Source organism: Simochromis diagramma, unplaced genomic scaffold (genome assembly GCF_900408965.1).
Source record: "Simochromis diagramma unplaced genomic scaffold, fSimDia1.1 OVJJ01000692.1, whole genome shotgun sequence".
NCBI classification, from domain to species: Eukaryota; Metazoa; Chordata; class Actinopteri; order Cichliformes; family Cichlidae; genus Simochromis; species Simochromis diagramma.
In genome coordinates this window covers 1471683-1486135 of record NW_024387485.1, presented here as the reverse complement: position 1 = coordinate 1486135, position 14453 = coordinate 1471683, and the positions used below count along the sequence as shown (strand labels likewise).

General features: G+C 42.0%; 2 protein-coding genes across 3 annotated transcripts; one reads left to right on the top strand and one right to left on the bottom strand.

The window, feature by feature from the left end:
- The first annotated feature begins 760 nt into the window (after positions 1–760).
- LOC120724519 (G2/mitotic-specific cyclin-B2-like) lies at positions 761–3393 on the top strand. 2 transcript variants are annotated; one of them, XM_040016746.1, is made up of 8 exons: positions 761–924; positions 1076–1192; positions 1559–1837; positions 1907–2065; positions 2139–2375; positions 2539–2679; positions 2749–2859; positions 2937–3393. In XM_040016746.1, exons 1-8 carry the CDS (start codon positions 901–903, stop codon positions 3036–3038), a joined length of 1170 nt encoding a protein of 389 aa, XP_039872680.1. In that variant the 5' UTR covers positions 761–900; the 3' UTR covers positions 3039–3393. The 2 variants fall into 2 exon arrangements, with proteins under 2 accessions (XP_039872680.1, XP_039872681.1); XM_040016747.1 differs by having other exon boundaries at positions 762–924; positions 1079–1192.
- A 2779-nt stretch (positions 3394–6172) lies between these two features.
- On the bottom strand, positions 6173–13238 carry LOC120724500 (gamma-crystallin N-B-like). The gene is made up of 6 exons (XM_040016690.1): positions 13195–13238; positions 12700–12748; positions 10023–10144; positions 8965–9100; positions 6555–6694; positions 6173–6467 (listed from the first exon to the last, which is right to left on the bottom strand). Exons 1-6 carry the CDS (start codon positions 13236–13238, stop codon positions 6335–6337), a joined length of 624 nt encoding a protein of 207 aa, XP_039872624.1. The 3' UTR covers positions 6173–6334.
- Between the last annotated feature and the right edge of the window lie 1215 nt (positions 13239–14453).

Genomic DNA, 14453 nt, shown 5'->3' with positions numbered 1-14453 from the left:
TTGCAATATCTGCCAAATCAGACATGCAGAGTTACCTACAGACAGCTTGTAGTGTCTATGGATGCTGTTTGTGTTTCCATGTTCACATTGAATGAAAGTATAGTAAGAAGGTAAATTAATGGAATCTAAAGCAAACATCTAAGTATTGCTTTAATGTGGTTTTTGAAATATTTAAAATGGAAAAATTGACATTTTCCTTAAAAATTCGAAAAGACAAATTCTACAAAATATGGAATGAATGGATTAGCTTTGTGTCCCCCCTCGGCCCTGAATTTATGTAAGGCCAGCCCTGAACTGGTGTATCTCTCATGTATTGTACAATGTCAGGTCGACCCTCTACTTCATAATATGTATTGATGTACTTCATGTAAATAAGTTAAACATACTGCATTATGTATACACTGTCAAGCCACCAAATACACTCTTTGTTATCTGAATGTAAAACAAAATGACTAAGAAAAAGTCCCTTTTTTTTTAGGTTTTTTTTTTTTTTGACTAAATAATATTAATGCATTTTTCATACACAGTTTTTAACAACAGTTGCCTTTAGGCATAAGACTTACTTACGTATTATTTAGCATTTGCTATAAATCTACTATCTGGCGCTATATTACTGTAGATGAAGCGATGACTGTGAGATAAGGTTACCGAGCACTTTAAAAGCTCATATGGCTTTAATTCCCACCTGAAATCACTAGCCAATCACAAGCGTCCGAACGAAATCGCTACATCCAATCAGATTTAGAGGACAACTATTTGAAAGCTGCTCGTCGCTGTGTTGTTTAGCTACGGAAATAACTGTTTACGGATTTTGTTGGGAAACTGTCCTCTGTTAGTGAATTATATGCTCTTTTGCTTGTTCTTGGTCACTCTGTATCCTCGTTGCTGCCCACGGTAAACATGTCTGTGGAAGTTCGTGCTGTGGTGAGTAAAACGACTTTTGTTTGCTTAGAGAAGCGCTGCTGTTGGCTAGTTGATGCTAGCGCTGCAATAATAACGCTATCGTTTCAGTAATGTTAAACACGCTGTAGAAAAGTCGGTCAAGCCTTTTTAATGTGCATGTTTGTCTCGTTAGCAGCTCCTAACCGCAGAGAACCGGCAGAAACCGGGGAAAGCCGCCGCAGCAGCGGGTCCGAGGAGAGCAGCTCTCGGAGAGATTACAAACTTTAACGCAGCAGTGACTGTTACAAAGGTAAGAGCATCTTGGTTTGGTTCCTGACTCATTTGTCTGCTTTGCAGTCACTTGGTAAGTAGGTAATAAAGTCTTATAATAGAGGTCTGATTTATTGGTATGCCTGCTAGACTACAAGTAGTTTTACTGGCTGACTTTCAGCCCAGACTTCATCTGTCTGTGTCTTTTGCAATAAACACAAACCTTGTCAACTGGTTTAGCTGAGCCAAAGCAAGAACCTTGCAGCAGACTGAAATCCCCTTAGTGGTTTGCAAAAGGGAAGGTCGCAATAGTTGAACAGAATTTTATTCCTGTCCAATCTGAAAGTCTTATTAGTGACTCGTGTTGCATTTCCCAACTGTAATGATTCCAAACTTGTTTCCTTAGAGAACAGGACAGACAAAAGTGTCAGCCAAGCCATCTTGTGTCCAAGTGGCTAAACCTGCCGATGTAGCAGTTCGACCGGTCCAAGCAGCTACAGAGCCTCTTCCTTTGGTTTTGGAGGAATCTGCAACTGATGTGTCCATGAAGGAGGAGACTGAGTTGTGCCTGGCTTTCTCTGAGGCACTGCTTGCGGTGCAGGACGTGGATGAGGAGGATGCAGACCAGCCACAGCTTTGTTCAGAATATGTGAAGGATATCTACAAGTATCTGCACAACCTGGAGGTAGTTTCTTCCCCTACCTTCTGACACCAGCTGCTGTCGTCTCTGACTTACATCAGTTTGTCTTCTCAGTTGCAGCAGACAGTACGAGCAAACTACATGCAGGGCTACGAAATCACTGATGGTATGCGAGCGCTTCTCATCGACTGGCTGGTCCAGGTTCACTCCAGGTTCCAGCTGCTGCAGGAGACTCTGTACCTCACAGTTGCCATTCTGGACCGCTTTCTTCAGGTGATGTTTCTGAACAGCCTTGTCTATGGGTTTGTGACCTGGATCTAAAAGGCTTCTTCTGGTTATGCTGCAGGTCCAGCCAGTGTCTCGCAGGAAGCTGCAACTTGTCGGTGTGACTGCCATGCTGGTGGCCTGCAAGTATGAGGAGATGTACGCCCCAGAGGTTGGCGACTTTGCCTACATAACCGACAACGCCTTTACAAAATCTCAGATTCTCGAGATGGAGCAGCAGATTCTGAAGGGCCTGAAATTTCAGCTGGGGCGTCCTCTCCCACTGCACTTTCTCAGACGGGCATCTAAGGTGGCGAATGTGAGTTTCATTATGAATTTAATGTGGAGAAGACTTCAACAGTGTAGGAATCGGCTGCCTCCAATTCATAACTTGCATGTGTATCACTCTGTATTAAAGAAATGGCAGCTAAGGTGTTAGAGAAACTGTAAGAATCTTAAACCTTGACGTGCATGTTTATCAGTCTGATGGGGAGAGACACACGCTGGCCAAGTACCTGATGGAGCTGACCCTGCTCGACTACAATATGGTGCACTACAGGCCCTCTGAGGTCGCTGCTGCTTCCCTCTGCCTCTCCCAGCTGCTGCTGGACGGCCTACCCTGGGTAAGTTTAAAGTCACTTTTTATGAACCTCTTGCTCCTTCAAGCTGGCTGTTAATTGACCTCCCATCAGTCTCCCACACAGCAGCACTACTCTACGTATGACGAGGCCCACCTGAAGCCCATCATGCAGCACATTGCCAAAAATGTTGTGCTGGTAAATGAAGGGAAAACGAAGTTCCAGGTGAGTTTGCTGAGAATAAATATGCCAGCTCATATCATGTGTGAGTAGAGACTGACCTTGAGGATCTGTCTCTGTAGGCTGTGAGGAAAAAGTACTCAAGCAGCAAGCTTATCAAGATCAGCCTCATTCCTCAGCTCAAATCTTCAATTGTCAAGAACATGGCAGCAGCTGTACTCTGACTCAACTTTTTTTTTTTTTTTTTTTTTTCATGATCTGAGAATTTGAGTCATTTGTGTTGGGGTTTTTTTTTTTTTTTTCTTTTTTTTTTTTCTTCTCTCTAATGCACCTTGAACTGCATATCCAAGCAAAAGCTGAGAAGTTGTTGTGCAGCTTCCAGAGGATCTACAGACTGCTTCTATGAAGTAAAATGGCCTGAAGTTTTTCTCATCTCTAACTTTTTATTTTTTTCCACCAGTGGAAGATTTTAACTATTGAATGATTAAACATGCCTGTTGGGCAGCAAACAGTTTTGCATCTATTTGCATGTAATGTACCTTGTTGGAGATCGAAATAAAGTTTTAGATGGTTCTTAGACTTTATCTTGTGTGTCGTGGTGTGTGTGTGTGTGGGGGGGGGGGGAAGCCACCCCCCCAAAACCAAAAAATCATAACCTACTTTTGGTTTTACTTCATCATAGACGGGTGGAAAATATGAGACAATGCAAAGCCTGACTGTTCTTGGCATGCATCTCAGTAAAAGGGCTCACAAATGACTTCATTGTGGAAGCAGGGGAGATATCACTGCCTATCAGAACAGCTGGTTCTGGAAGTGAAACGAAAGTCTTGTGGAATAATGTTTGCATTGGAACACTGAACTAAGATGGGGGTGTGTCCTCATCAAACACATTTCTGTAGCGATGACATGAAACTGGTATTAGAGCCTAAATGGAATGCATGCTAAAACTTAAGTTTGTGGTTTTTTTTTTTTTTTTTGGTTTTTTTTTTTTTTTAAAGTGACAATTTATCCCCAACAATGCAGCTCCTGACATCACTAGCACACAAACAGCTCCACTACAGCAAGGTGGCAATTTATGAAGGCTTCTCTGCAGACCAAAGGGAGCCTTATTTCTTAAGCCCTGTGACCTGGATAAGCAGTAGAAAATTGACACAATGTTAATATAATTAGCTTAACATCACAAATTCTAAGCCATTTTCCAACTTCAATACATCAGCATACATTTCCTGTCAGTTTGTTGGACACACCCAGGAGTCTAAACTCCACCCTATTGGCCTGTTAGGCCTTTTAACTCCTTACCGCCAAACTGAAAACAAAGAACCTCTACTTTAAGACTCCGTTTAACCTTATATCTGATTACCATGCAATGTAAATAGATATTTCTTCACCTAAATGTATGGTTGTGCCACACCAATGGTCTGTATTTACTTAAAGTTGATATTATCTTTGGTTCTTCATGTACTAAATCCTCACCATCACCATATACCTTTTGGAATGGCTTTCTGGATCCCGTGTTTAAATGTGAAAACCACATCAGATGTTCTGTCAGCCAGTGCAACCAACATCAGTGGAGTTTTTGCAATGCTTCGGAGGTTACTCATGTGATGTCATGCACACATTGCTCAAGAGATGTCCACTAAAGACATGATACATTGACAGATTGTTAGGAAAAAAAAATTGTATTCCCTGATTAGTGGAGGTTTCTGGCTATCACTGGATGGACTCGGTTGTAAAGATAATACTGTACCAAAAACCTAGTGAATGCTGTAGTTGATGAAAAATTGCCACAGTTACCTGCAATTTTTCATGTTTTTCTGTATATATCACTAGCCGAGCAATAGTAAACCTTAAAAAGGTACGACACAAACTCGAAGCAGAGAAGTAAAAGTCTTTCTCAAGTCTGTGGTCCCCACATGCTTCAAGAGATCTACCATCATCCCTGTCCCCAGAACAACAAGCCCTCATGCCTGAATGACTACCGGCCAGTTGCGCTGACCTCGGTGGTTATGAAGGTGTTCGAGAGGCTGTTGAAGAAAACCATCTCCTCCTCCATCCCAAACATCACAGATCCACTCCAGTTTGCCTACCGACCCAACAGATCCACGGAGGACGCCATCACCCACGTCCTGCACACCACCCTTAGCCACGTGGACAAGTAACAGGGTAACTATGTGATAATGCTGTTTGTTGATTACAGCTCAGCGTTCAACACAATAGTGCCCGGTAGACTGTTCACAAGCTGAGGGATCTAGGACTCAACAGCTGTCTGTGTGCATGGGTGTTTGACTTCCTCACTGGCAGAACTCAGGTGGTGAGGGTGGGTAGGTGCATCTCTGACAGCATCACCATCAGCACGGGAGCGCCACAGGGGTGTGTCCTCTCACCACTGCTCTACTCTCTACTACTGTACCACCTCCGACAACTGAGGAAGTTCAGGGTCTCTCCAGTGATCCTCAGGACTTTGTATACAGGCGCTGTGGAGAGCATCCTCATACAGAACATCACATCCTGGTATGGAAACAGCTGTCTTGAAAATAAAAAGCTCTTCAGAGAGTGATCTGTATGGCAGAACACTGCTGCAGTACTCCTCTCCCTTCCCTACAGGAGATTTACATCAGGAGATGCTGGACTGGAGCAACTCAGATTTTGAAGGACCCGTCCCATCCCAGCAATGAACTGTTCCAGCTTCTGAAAGGTTCCGCACCATCCGAACAAAACCGGAGAGGCTCAAGAGGAGTTTTTATCCTCAGGCCAGTCATGTGTTGAATCACAGTTTCGCTACAGCTTAGAGAGTAGCTGAATCCACATGTCTTCCATTGAGTTTATGACCAAAGTAATATGCTGTGTTAGACACTCAAAAAATAACAAGGACGTTTTTGCCAAACAGTGGTTGCCGGGGGTGATGACTGACTGGTCTGTAGACCTGTGTTACTGGGACTTTAGTCGCCATTTTTCCTGCAAGTGCCATCAACGTCCTGCAAGCACTCAAAGCAACACTTTTTCCTAATGACTGGTGGCTGAGTTGCACATCAGTCTCTAGGCCAGTGTGACTGGGGCCTTATTCGCTTGATCCTACATTCACACTATGACTGTCCTATGTCCAAAATGCCAAACAAGTTAATATGATATGGTTATCCTCTGTGTGTCTGCAAAACATCAATACATGTCATAATAATTAGGGTTGCTTTTTCAAACATTTAAGCTTAGAGAAGTTTTTTGATCACAGATGTTATACTTCTACCACCATCTTTTATGTTATGGAATTCTATAGATTTCAATTGAGTGTCATGTTGCTGACTTATTATGTCTCTGGTATTAAGGCACAACCATCGATTACCCATCGGTTACAAATTCTTTACATTTCGAAAACCCATATGTCTTTTATTAAAAGTAATAAATTATGAAGAATAAATACCAAAAACATTTGCCTTTTAACAATTTATTACTAAAAATATGTAAATGTTTGTATATAAAGCTGACAAATTTCATGGGCGCAATGTCAATAGCTCAGAGTTGGTGTTCAGTTGAAGCGAACTCTCCGCATGGAGCCAATGGTGCTGTTCTGGCTGCCCCAGTCAGAGAAGTTGTTGTAATCACGCTTCTCCAGGATGTAGTGGGGTCCTCTGTAGTTGGGCTCCTGATACACCACCCACCTGTATACACAGAGGAAGGTTAGATCTCTGGTAGGATACTAGTTACACTGCTCAAAGTCCAAAGGCTTCACTCGTTTAATCACTCACGCTCCTCCGAGCACACGAATGGAGGCTACTCTGTTGAGGCTGTAGCGGCTCATAAGGTTGGGGATGTCATCCTGGAGCTCCATCTTCTTACCAGAGAAACCAGCTCGTTCAAACAGCTGAGCTTTGGCAGGGTTGTTGTCCTAGAAGTCACAGAAATACACAACTGTTGAGTGTATGTGTGTGTGTGTGTGTTTTTGAATGTATTTGTTTAATGGCTCCTGCATTTTTGAATAAGTTATACTGCTGTTGAAATCGAAAGTTTTAATCATATTGGATTACTAATTACTTTAAGATAACATGAAACTTTGGAGACTGAGATAAATGTTATGTACTGGCTAATGACCTGAGGTGGATTACATTACACTACAACATACACGTTCAATCAGCAGATAAGGTGCTAAAACAGCACTCCAGTCCAGTGGTTCACAATTGTCCATCTATAACCTATAAACAGGAAGAACCTAACCTAAGCATATCCTTCAGAAAGAACATTAAAAATATTTACAATTGCTTTGATTTACTTGTGTAATATTGCTAAAATCAGAAAGACCCTGAAAAGCTGCTTCATGCATTTATTACTTCTAGGCTGGATAATGTACTTCATTATCAGATTGCTCTAAAATCTCCCTTAAAAGCCTTCAGGTGATTGAGAACACTACAGCAAGAACTACAGAGACCATATTTCGCCAGTTTTAGCTTCCCTTCATTGGTTTCCTGTTAAATTTAGAATTAAATTTCAAATCCTTTTTCTCACATACAAAATGCTAAATAATCAAGCCCAGTCATATCTTAAAGAGCTATAGGACTGTGCTATCTGAACGCGGCACTTTGTTGTCAGACTGCAGGCTTACTGGTGCTTTCTAGTTTTAAAAGTAGAATGGAAAGCAGAGCCTTCAGCTATTCGACTTCTTTACTATGGATTTGGCTCCCAGTTTGGATTCAAGAGACATGCACTCTCTCTACTTTCAGGATTAGGCTCAAAACTTTCCTTTCGATACAGCATATAGTCAGGTCTGGATCACTTCTATTCTATTCTATTTATATAAATCACAACAACAGTCGCCTCAAGGTGCTTTATATTGTAAGGTAGACCCTACAGTAATACATACAGAGAAAGGGGACTGAAGAAGAAAAACTCAATGCATCATGGGAATCCCCCAGCAGCCTACACCTATGGCAGCATAACTAAGGGAGGATGCAGGGTCACCTGATCCAGCAAAAAGGAAAATTTTTGAGACAGTCTGTCTGCTGAATCCAAACTGAAGAGGGGCCTGAAAGCTGAAGGCTCACTGATCCATACAACTGGGCTCAGTGAGCCTGAACCATTCTTTAGTTATGCTGCAAAGAGGCTGTGGGGGCGCTTTCCATGATACACTGAAGGTTTCTTGTTCGCTCATCTATTTTGACTCACTGTGTCTTTATACAACACAACTTACTGTATTTAATTAGCAGTTATTAAAAACTGACTCTCTCTCCCATAGTGTGTCTTTTGTCACTCGGTTCTCTTCTTTCCCTCCTCATCCCCAACCAGCGAGCTCAGATTTTCTGCTGGAGCTTTCTTCCTGTTAAAAGGAAGTGTTCACTTGCCACTGTTGCCGATTGCTTGCTTATGGGTGTCATGTGATTGCTGGGGATTTCTTTCCAACAATTTAGGGTCTTTATCTACCGCTGTGAGGCCACTGTTATTGTGAAATAACAGATAAGGTTAAAAGAAAAACAAATTGAAATTGAATTGAATTAACAGACAACCATTCCCACTAAAGCTGGTTAGCTGGTGTCTGTGGACTGAGAGAACCAGCACACTGTTGTTAAGGCTGATTTCTTCTTTTGTAAGTTTTCTTCTAATGCTGCAATTTTTTAAATACAAATTTGTAAAACGGTGAGACAAAGTGACGCTGAATACTGGAGTATATCTTTAGAAATAACCACAGATAAAATCTTTTTAGTATGACTTTTGCTAAACCAAAAAATATTAAAACATTATGTATTAGAATAATCAAAATGTAATTACTTTAAATTACTTATTATGTAACTGTTAAGCTGCTTTTTTGTTCATCACAAAGTTAGCTCAATATACATTATTTACCAACACATTGTCTTTGGATGGAGAAAAATATCATCTTCTATGACATTAGCACTGTGCATTAGTCATTCTTCACAAAAACAAGTAAAATGTCTGCATAATTATTAAGACCAAAACAATCTGCTTTAATCCTGGAATCCACCATAAATAGCTCTGATGTATTTCTGTAAACTATTTTATCTCTTTTATTCAGTTGCTTGTCAGCAGTACAGCAGATATGGAGCGCATACTGCATGTTGTTCTTTAAAAAGGTCGAGACAGAAGAAGATCTTCCAATCAGACTGAGTTCTGTATGTTCTGTAACTAGTGTGCGTTTCTGTGTTCCACCTGTTTGACAGCACGGATAGAGGAGATGTGGTCCCCTTGGGCACACCACCTATCATAGCAGTTGTACTCGCCCCTGTCTGACATGTCCCATAGGTACTGACGTCCCCGGAAGTTTTCATGCTCATAACCCACCCATCTTTAAATGAGAAGAGAGAGAGTCAAAAATCAATGTGGCAAAGGCAAAAACAACAACAAAGCTAAAATAAAAATATGTTTGAAATGTTGTTTTAGATTCAAATAGGCTCTAAACAGTGATTAAACATCATTTTGATTTCATTTTGCTTTTAGTGTCTCTTTATTGAAGGGCGCAGATATACAGTAGTGTGAAAAAGTGGGCTAAATGGGCTTGTTTGCTGCCTCAGGAACTGGAAGACTTGCTGTGGTAATGTGGAACCATGAATTCTGCTATCACAACATCCCGAGAGGGAATGTCTGGCCATCTGTCTGGACCTCAAGCTGAAGCGCACTTGGTTTCTGCAGCAGGATCCAAAACACACCAGCGAGTCCACCTTTGAATGGCTGAAGAAAATTAAAATGAAGACTTGGAGTGGCCATATAGGAGTAGCCTAATCACAGTCCTGACCTGAATCCAACTGAGATGCTGTGGCATGTCATTAAAAAGGAGGTTCATGCTCAAAAACCCTCCAGTTTGGCTAAATTACAATAATTCTGTGAGGACGAATAGGCCAAGATTTCTCCACACTGCTGTAAAAGACTCATTGCCAGTTATCGCAAACGCTTGATTGCAGTTGTTGCTGCTAGGGGTGACCCAACCAGTTATTAGGTTTAGACAGCAATCACTTTTTCACACAGAGCTGTTAGGTTTGGATTTTTTTCCTCCTTAATCATAAACGCCTTCATTTAGAAACTGCATTTTGTGTTTACTTTGTCTAATATTTAAATTTGTTTGCTGCTCTGAAACATTTAAATGTGATAAACATACAAGAAATAGGAAAGTAGTTTTTCACACCACTGTAGATGCTTTCATCTGCTTTTTGGATAACCTTAGACAGCAGAACGTGCATCAGTGGCCTGCTGCCTGTTTTAAGTAGACTTACGCTCCACCCTCCACCTGGACAGAGTTACATCTCTCTGGGAAGTTCTTGTCACCGATCCTGGTGCAGTCGGAGCTCAGGTCCAGCTTTCTGCCAGCAAAGTTTCGCTGTTCAAAAAGGGTCACCTGAGAGCAGCCGCAGCACAAAAATATGGTTACAGTTTACCCCAAACCAAAAAACATCAAACATAGGAAGCCTGCATGAAATGGAGGTATTCCTTATTAGGAGATATTTGACAAATATTTCACATGTATACCAAGTTTTAGACTTTGTGGCAGCATAACCTGTCTGTGAGGCTCCTGTGTGAGTAGCTTTTTAGTCTGACATGAACACATCTTTCAATTTTTGAATGTTTTATTGATCTAACAGTAAACAAGCAGCCATTATCTGGCTGTCAGAGCCATCTGAGGTTTTTGTACTGGAAATGGAAATTTTCACAGAAGACTATCTGAAAATATTTGACTCAAATAAGCTGATTTTATAGAGGTTTCTGGCTTTTTTTATAACCACTTAATTCCTAAAGAAACAAATTTTGGTTTTCGTGGTTTTTTTTTTTAGTGAAGATGCTAAACAACCAAGATAAAACAGACCGATTGATCAGTTATACATAGAGATACAAAGTTCCGATAGAGCCAAAGGACAGACATTCCTCCCTGAATCCAATTTTTATGCCAAGTCAAGCTAAAATCTCCCAGGCTTCAGCTCTAAATGTAATATATATATATATATATATATATATATATATATATATATATATATGTAGACAGAGAGAGAGAGAGAGAGAGAGAGAGACTGAGAGACCCAAGTTATTGGGAAATGGAGTGTCACCTCTCTGGTGAGGTACCAGCTAGATATAGTCAGGCTCACCACAGCGCACGGCTTGAACCAGTCTCCTGGAGAGGGCCTGAACTCTGTGTTAGACTGGAGTTGCCCTGAGTGAGTGAGAGGCAGAGGGCTGGGGTGGGTATCCTAGTATTCCCTCGGCTTGCTGTTTGTACGGTGGGGTTTTTCCTGGTAGACAAGATTGTTTGCACCCTGCGCTTTTGGGTCAAGGAATGGATGCTGACTGTTGTTTGCACTTATGTGCCAAACAGCGGTTGAGAGTACCGGGTCTTTTTGGAGTACCTTGGCCGGGGTGCTTGAGGGTGCTCTACCTGAGAACTCTGTCATCCTACTCGGAGACTTCAGCACTCATGTGACAGAGAGACCTGGAAGGCCCTGACTGGGAGGAACAGCCTGCCAGATCTGAACCCAAGTGGTGTTTTGTTACTGGACTTCTGTGCAAACCACAGTTTGTCCATAACGAACACCATATTTGAACATAAGGGTGTCCATAAGTGCACATGGCACCGGGACACTCTAGGCCGCAGGTCGATTCTGGATTTTGTAATCGTATCATCAGATTTGCAGCTGCATGTTCTGAACACTTGGGTGAAGATAGGTGGTGAGCTGTCAACTGATCACCACCTTATAGTAGGTTTGATCAGGTGGCGGGGGAGGCTGCGCTGTCAATGAGGCTGCGCTGGGAACACCTAGCAGACAATGCGAGATCTTAAATGCCCACATTTGGCTGAGCTTCAACACTATTCCAAGAGAGACTAGGGACATTGAGTCTGAATGGACCATGTTCAGCACCTCGATTGCTGGAGCTACTCCATTGATAACCCCCAAACCAGATGGTGGACAGCAGAGGTGAAGGGAACCATCATGCTCCAACCAGAGGGGGATCACACTCTTCAGCCTCTCCTACAGCCAAAGTCTGGAAAGGAGAGTCCATCCGTTAGCCAAACCTCGGTTGACTAACAGATGGAGGAACAATGCGGTTTTCATCTCGGTCGTGGAATACTGGACCAGCTCTTTGTCCTCTCGAGGATACTTGATGGTTCATGGGAGTTTGCCCAACAAGTCTACATGTGTTTTGTGGACTTGGAGAAGGCATTCGACCATGTCCCTCAGGGCGGCTGGCCTCTCCCTTAGAGACAGGGTGAGGAATTCAGCCATCTGGGTAGCCATGTCAAAGGATGCCTCCAGGATGCCTCCTGGGCGCCTCCTGGGTGAGGTGTACTGGGCATGTCCCAGTGGGAAGAGGCCCAGGGCAGACCCAGGACACGCTGGACAGATTTTATCTCTCGGCTGGCCTGGGAACACCTTGGTGTTAACCCGGACAAGCTAGAGGAGGTGGCCGGGGAGAGAGAGAGATGTCTGGGCTTCTCTGTTTAGGCTGCTGCCCCTGCAACCCAGCCCCAGATAAGCAGAAGAAAACGTATGGAGGGATGGATGAAGTTTGTTTGATTTAAACAACACCAAGTCAAATCATAAATGATTTTTGTTGATTTGTTTATTTTTGATAAAGTGATGTAAGATGCGATGCTAAGATTTTAAATGTCTTAAAGAATTTTAAAAGGTATGCCTTTAAGCTAATTTTTGTATAAAAATAACATTATGCTCTCTTAAACTGAAATGTGTGGGTTTATATGTTGGGTGAAGGTTAAGTCGACCATTTTTTTTCTTTTGGTGTGAAAATGACTAACACGATTTCTCAATTATCAGAATAGTTACTAATTAACTTGACAATTCAAATTATGTGTCACAGATTGACTCATTTTTTAAATTCTAGTCACTTTATATTAGGAAACCCATCTATACTTTGACAAAGTAACTAAGTAATTATTTGACTCACCCTCCCACTGGACCCGTAGAAGGCACGTTGGAGCACAGACCCCAGCTTGCTGTAGATACAGAAAACTTTGAATGAATTATATATACACACACATGTAATAATCAAGACATAAACTACAGCGATCAAAGAAACTCCCCAGTCTGTGGTCTGGAACCAAAAGTCAAGACTTTAGCCTTTGAAAATGTCTTTAAAAAAAAAAAAATCACTGCAGTGTTTATTTCTATTTCCAACTCTTGCATCAAATTAGTTTCATGCTTCAGATTAATTTGGATTAGCGCTATCATCTGGCACTTTAAAATGCGAGACAGTATGTGTGCATACAGCCTTCATCACTCTCCAGGTGATTTTGGGAAACTGGTGTTGGAGGCATCACAGAGAGCACAGCATGATAATCAGGAGAAACTGGCTGTAAAGCCACAGGCCCACCCACCTCAATAACACTGGTGGGTGTCTTGCTCTGTGGACTATGGCCAGAGTAGGGCACTCTCAACATACCTGGTTTGTTGGACTAATCCTGGGACCTTAGTAAAGATGTTCATGTCAGCTCTGCGAGGCTACAATAAAGCCCCTTAAATATGGCCAGCTGAGGTGAGCGGACGAGTGCTAGAAATCTCAAAACATTTCTGTAACAGTCGTTGGGGCCCTTGTGCCTTTGATATGCTAAACCCATGTTGTCTCCTTTTTCCACAGCCGCAAACACTGCAACCACATGCAGTGCACTAAAAAACAACAACAACATACAAATGCACATAGAGTGAGCAAGTGAAACAGATGCGTGAACGCAAACACAACAAGCAGAGAGCACAGCTTCAGCACCCAAACATAAAGTGAGAGTGCAGTGCCAACAGTTTTAGTTCTGAACATTTCAGCATTTCTCAACAAAGCTCTGTAAACAAAGCATCTTATGATAATGGCTGTATTCATGCTTAGTACAGGGCCCCGCTCCACCACACTGTATTTACTGAAGTGGTCATGACCCTGAGGCTGGTGAGCTTCTACTATACGAGCATCACCTCTGCAAACCCGACTGTAATGAAAACGTGGTATTGTTCTGATTGTTTCACCTTCTGGTTTCAGAACTCCTGGAAAAATGACCACACTTTGTGTTCCTGAATCTAGCTAGAGTGGGAATCATGGGAAAATTAAGAACTTATTCATTTCAGACTGGATCTGAATCAAGTGGTGGATTTTGGTAATGTTCTTGAGTCACAGCAGGTCATGGAAAGGCCTGTCCCAGTGGAACCAGTACCTAACCTTTACCGTCATCACTCATGTGCTCTAGCAAACTGTTTTACCTAATAGAAGGTTATCATATGAAAATATTGACCGATTATTTCCTGTATTTTCTAAATTAATGAATGTTTGACTTCAATGGCAATAATGATCATAATAATTCAGCACTGGGACACTAATATAGACGGTACTACCACAGACCCTACCCTTACATAGCTGTAATGGGCTAGTGGTCGTATGAAGCTAAAACAATAACGCTGAGTTGGCCGAAACATCAGCTGAAGCTGGAGGATGCATCAAGAAAAAACATGTGGCCGAGCTGAAGCACATCTGTCAGGAAGATTGTACTGAAATTCTTCCCCACCTGAGTATTGTACTCAGCTACGCCAGAGACAAACTAACCCAATAAACATTACTGCTGCCAAATAGAGGTTTAACCAGTAGTCACATCCAGCAGATAACTTTTTAAATATCTTCTGATGTGTTTTGCAAACAAATTATGCTCTCTGCCATTAACTTTG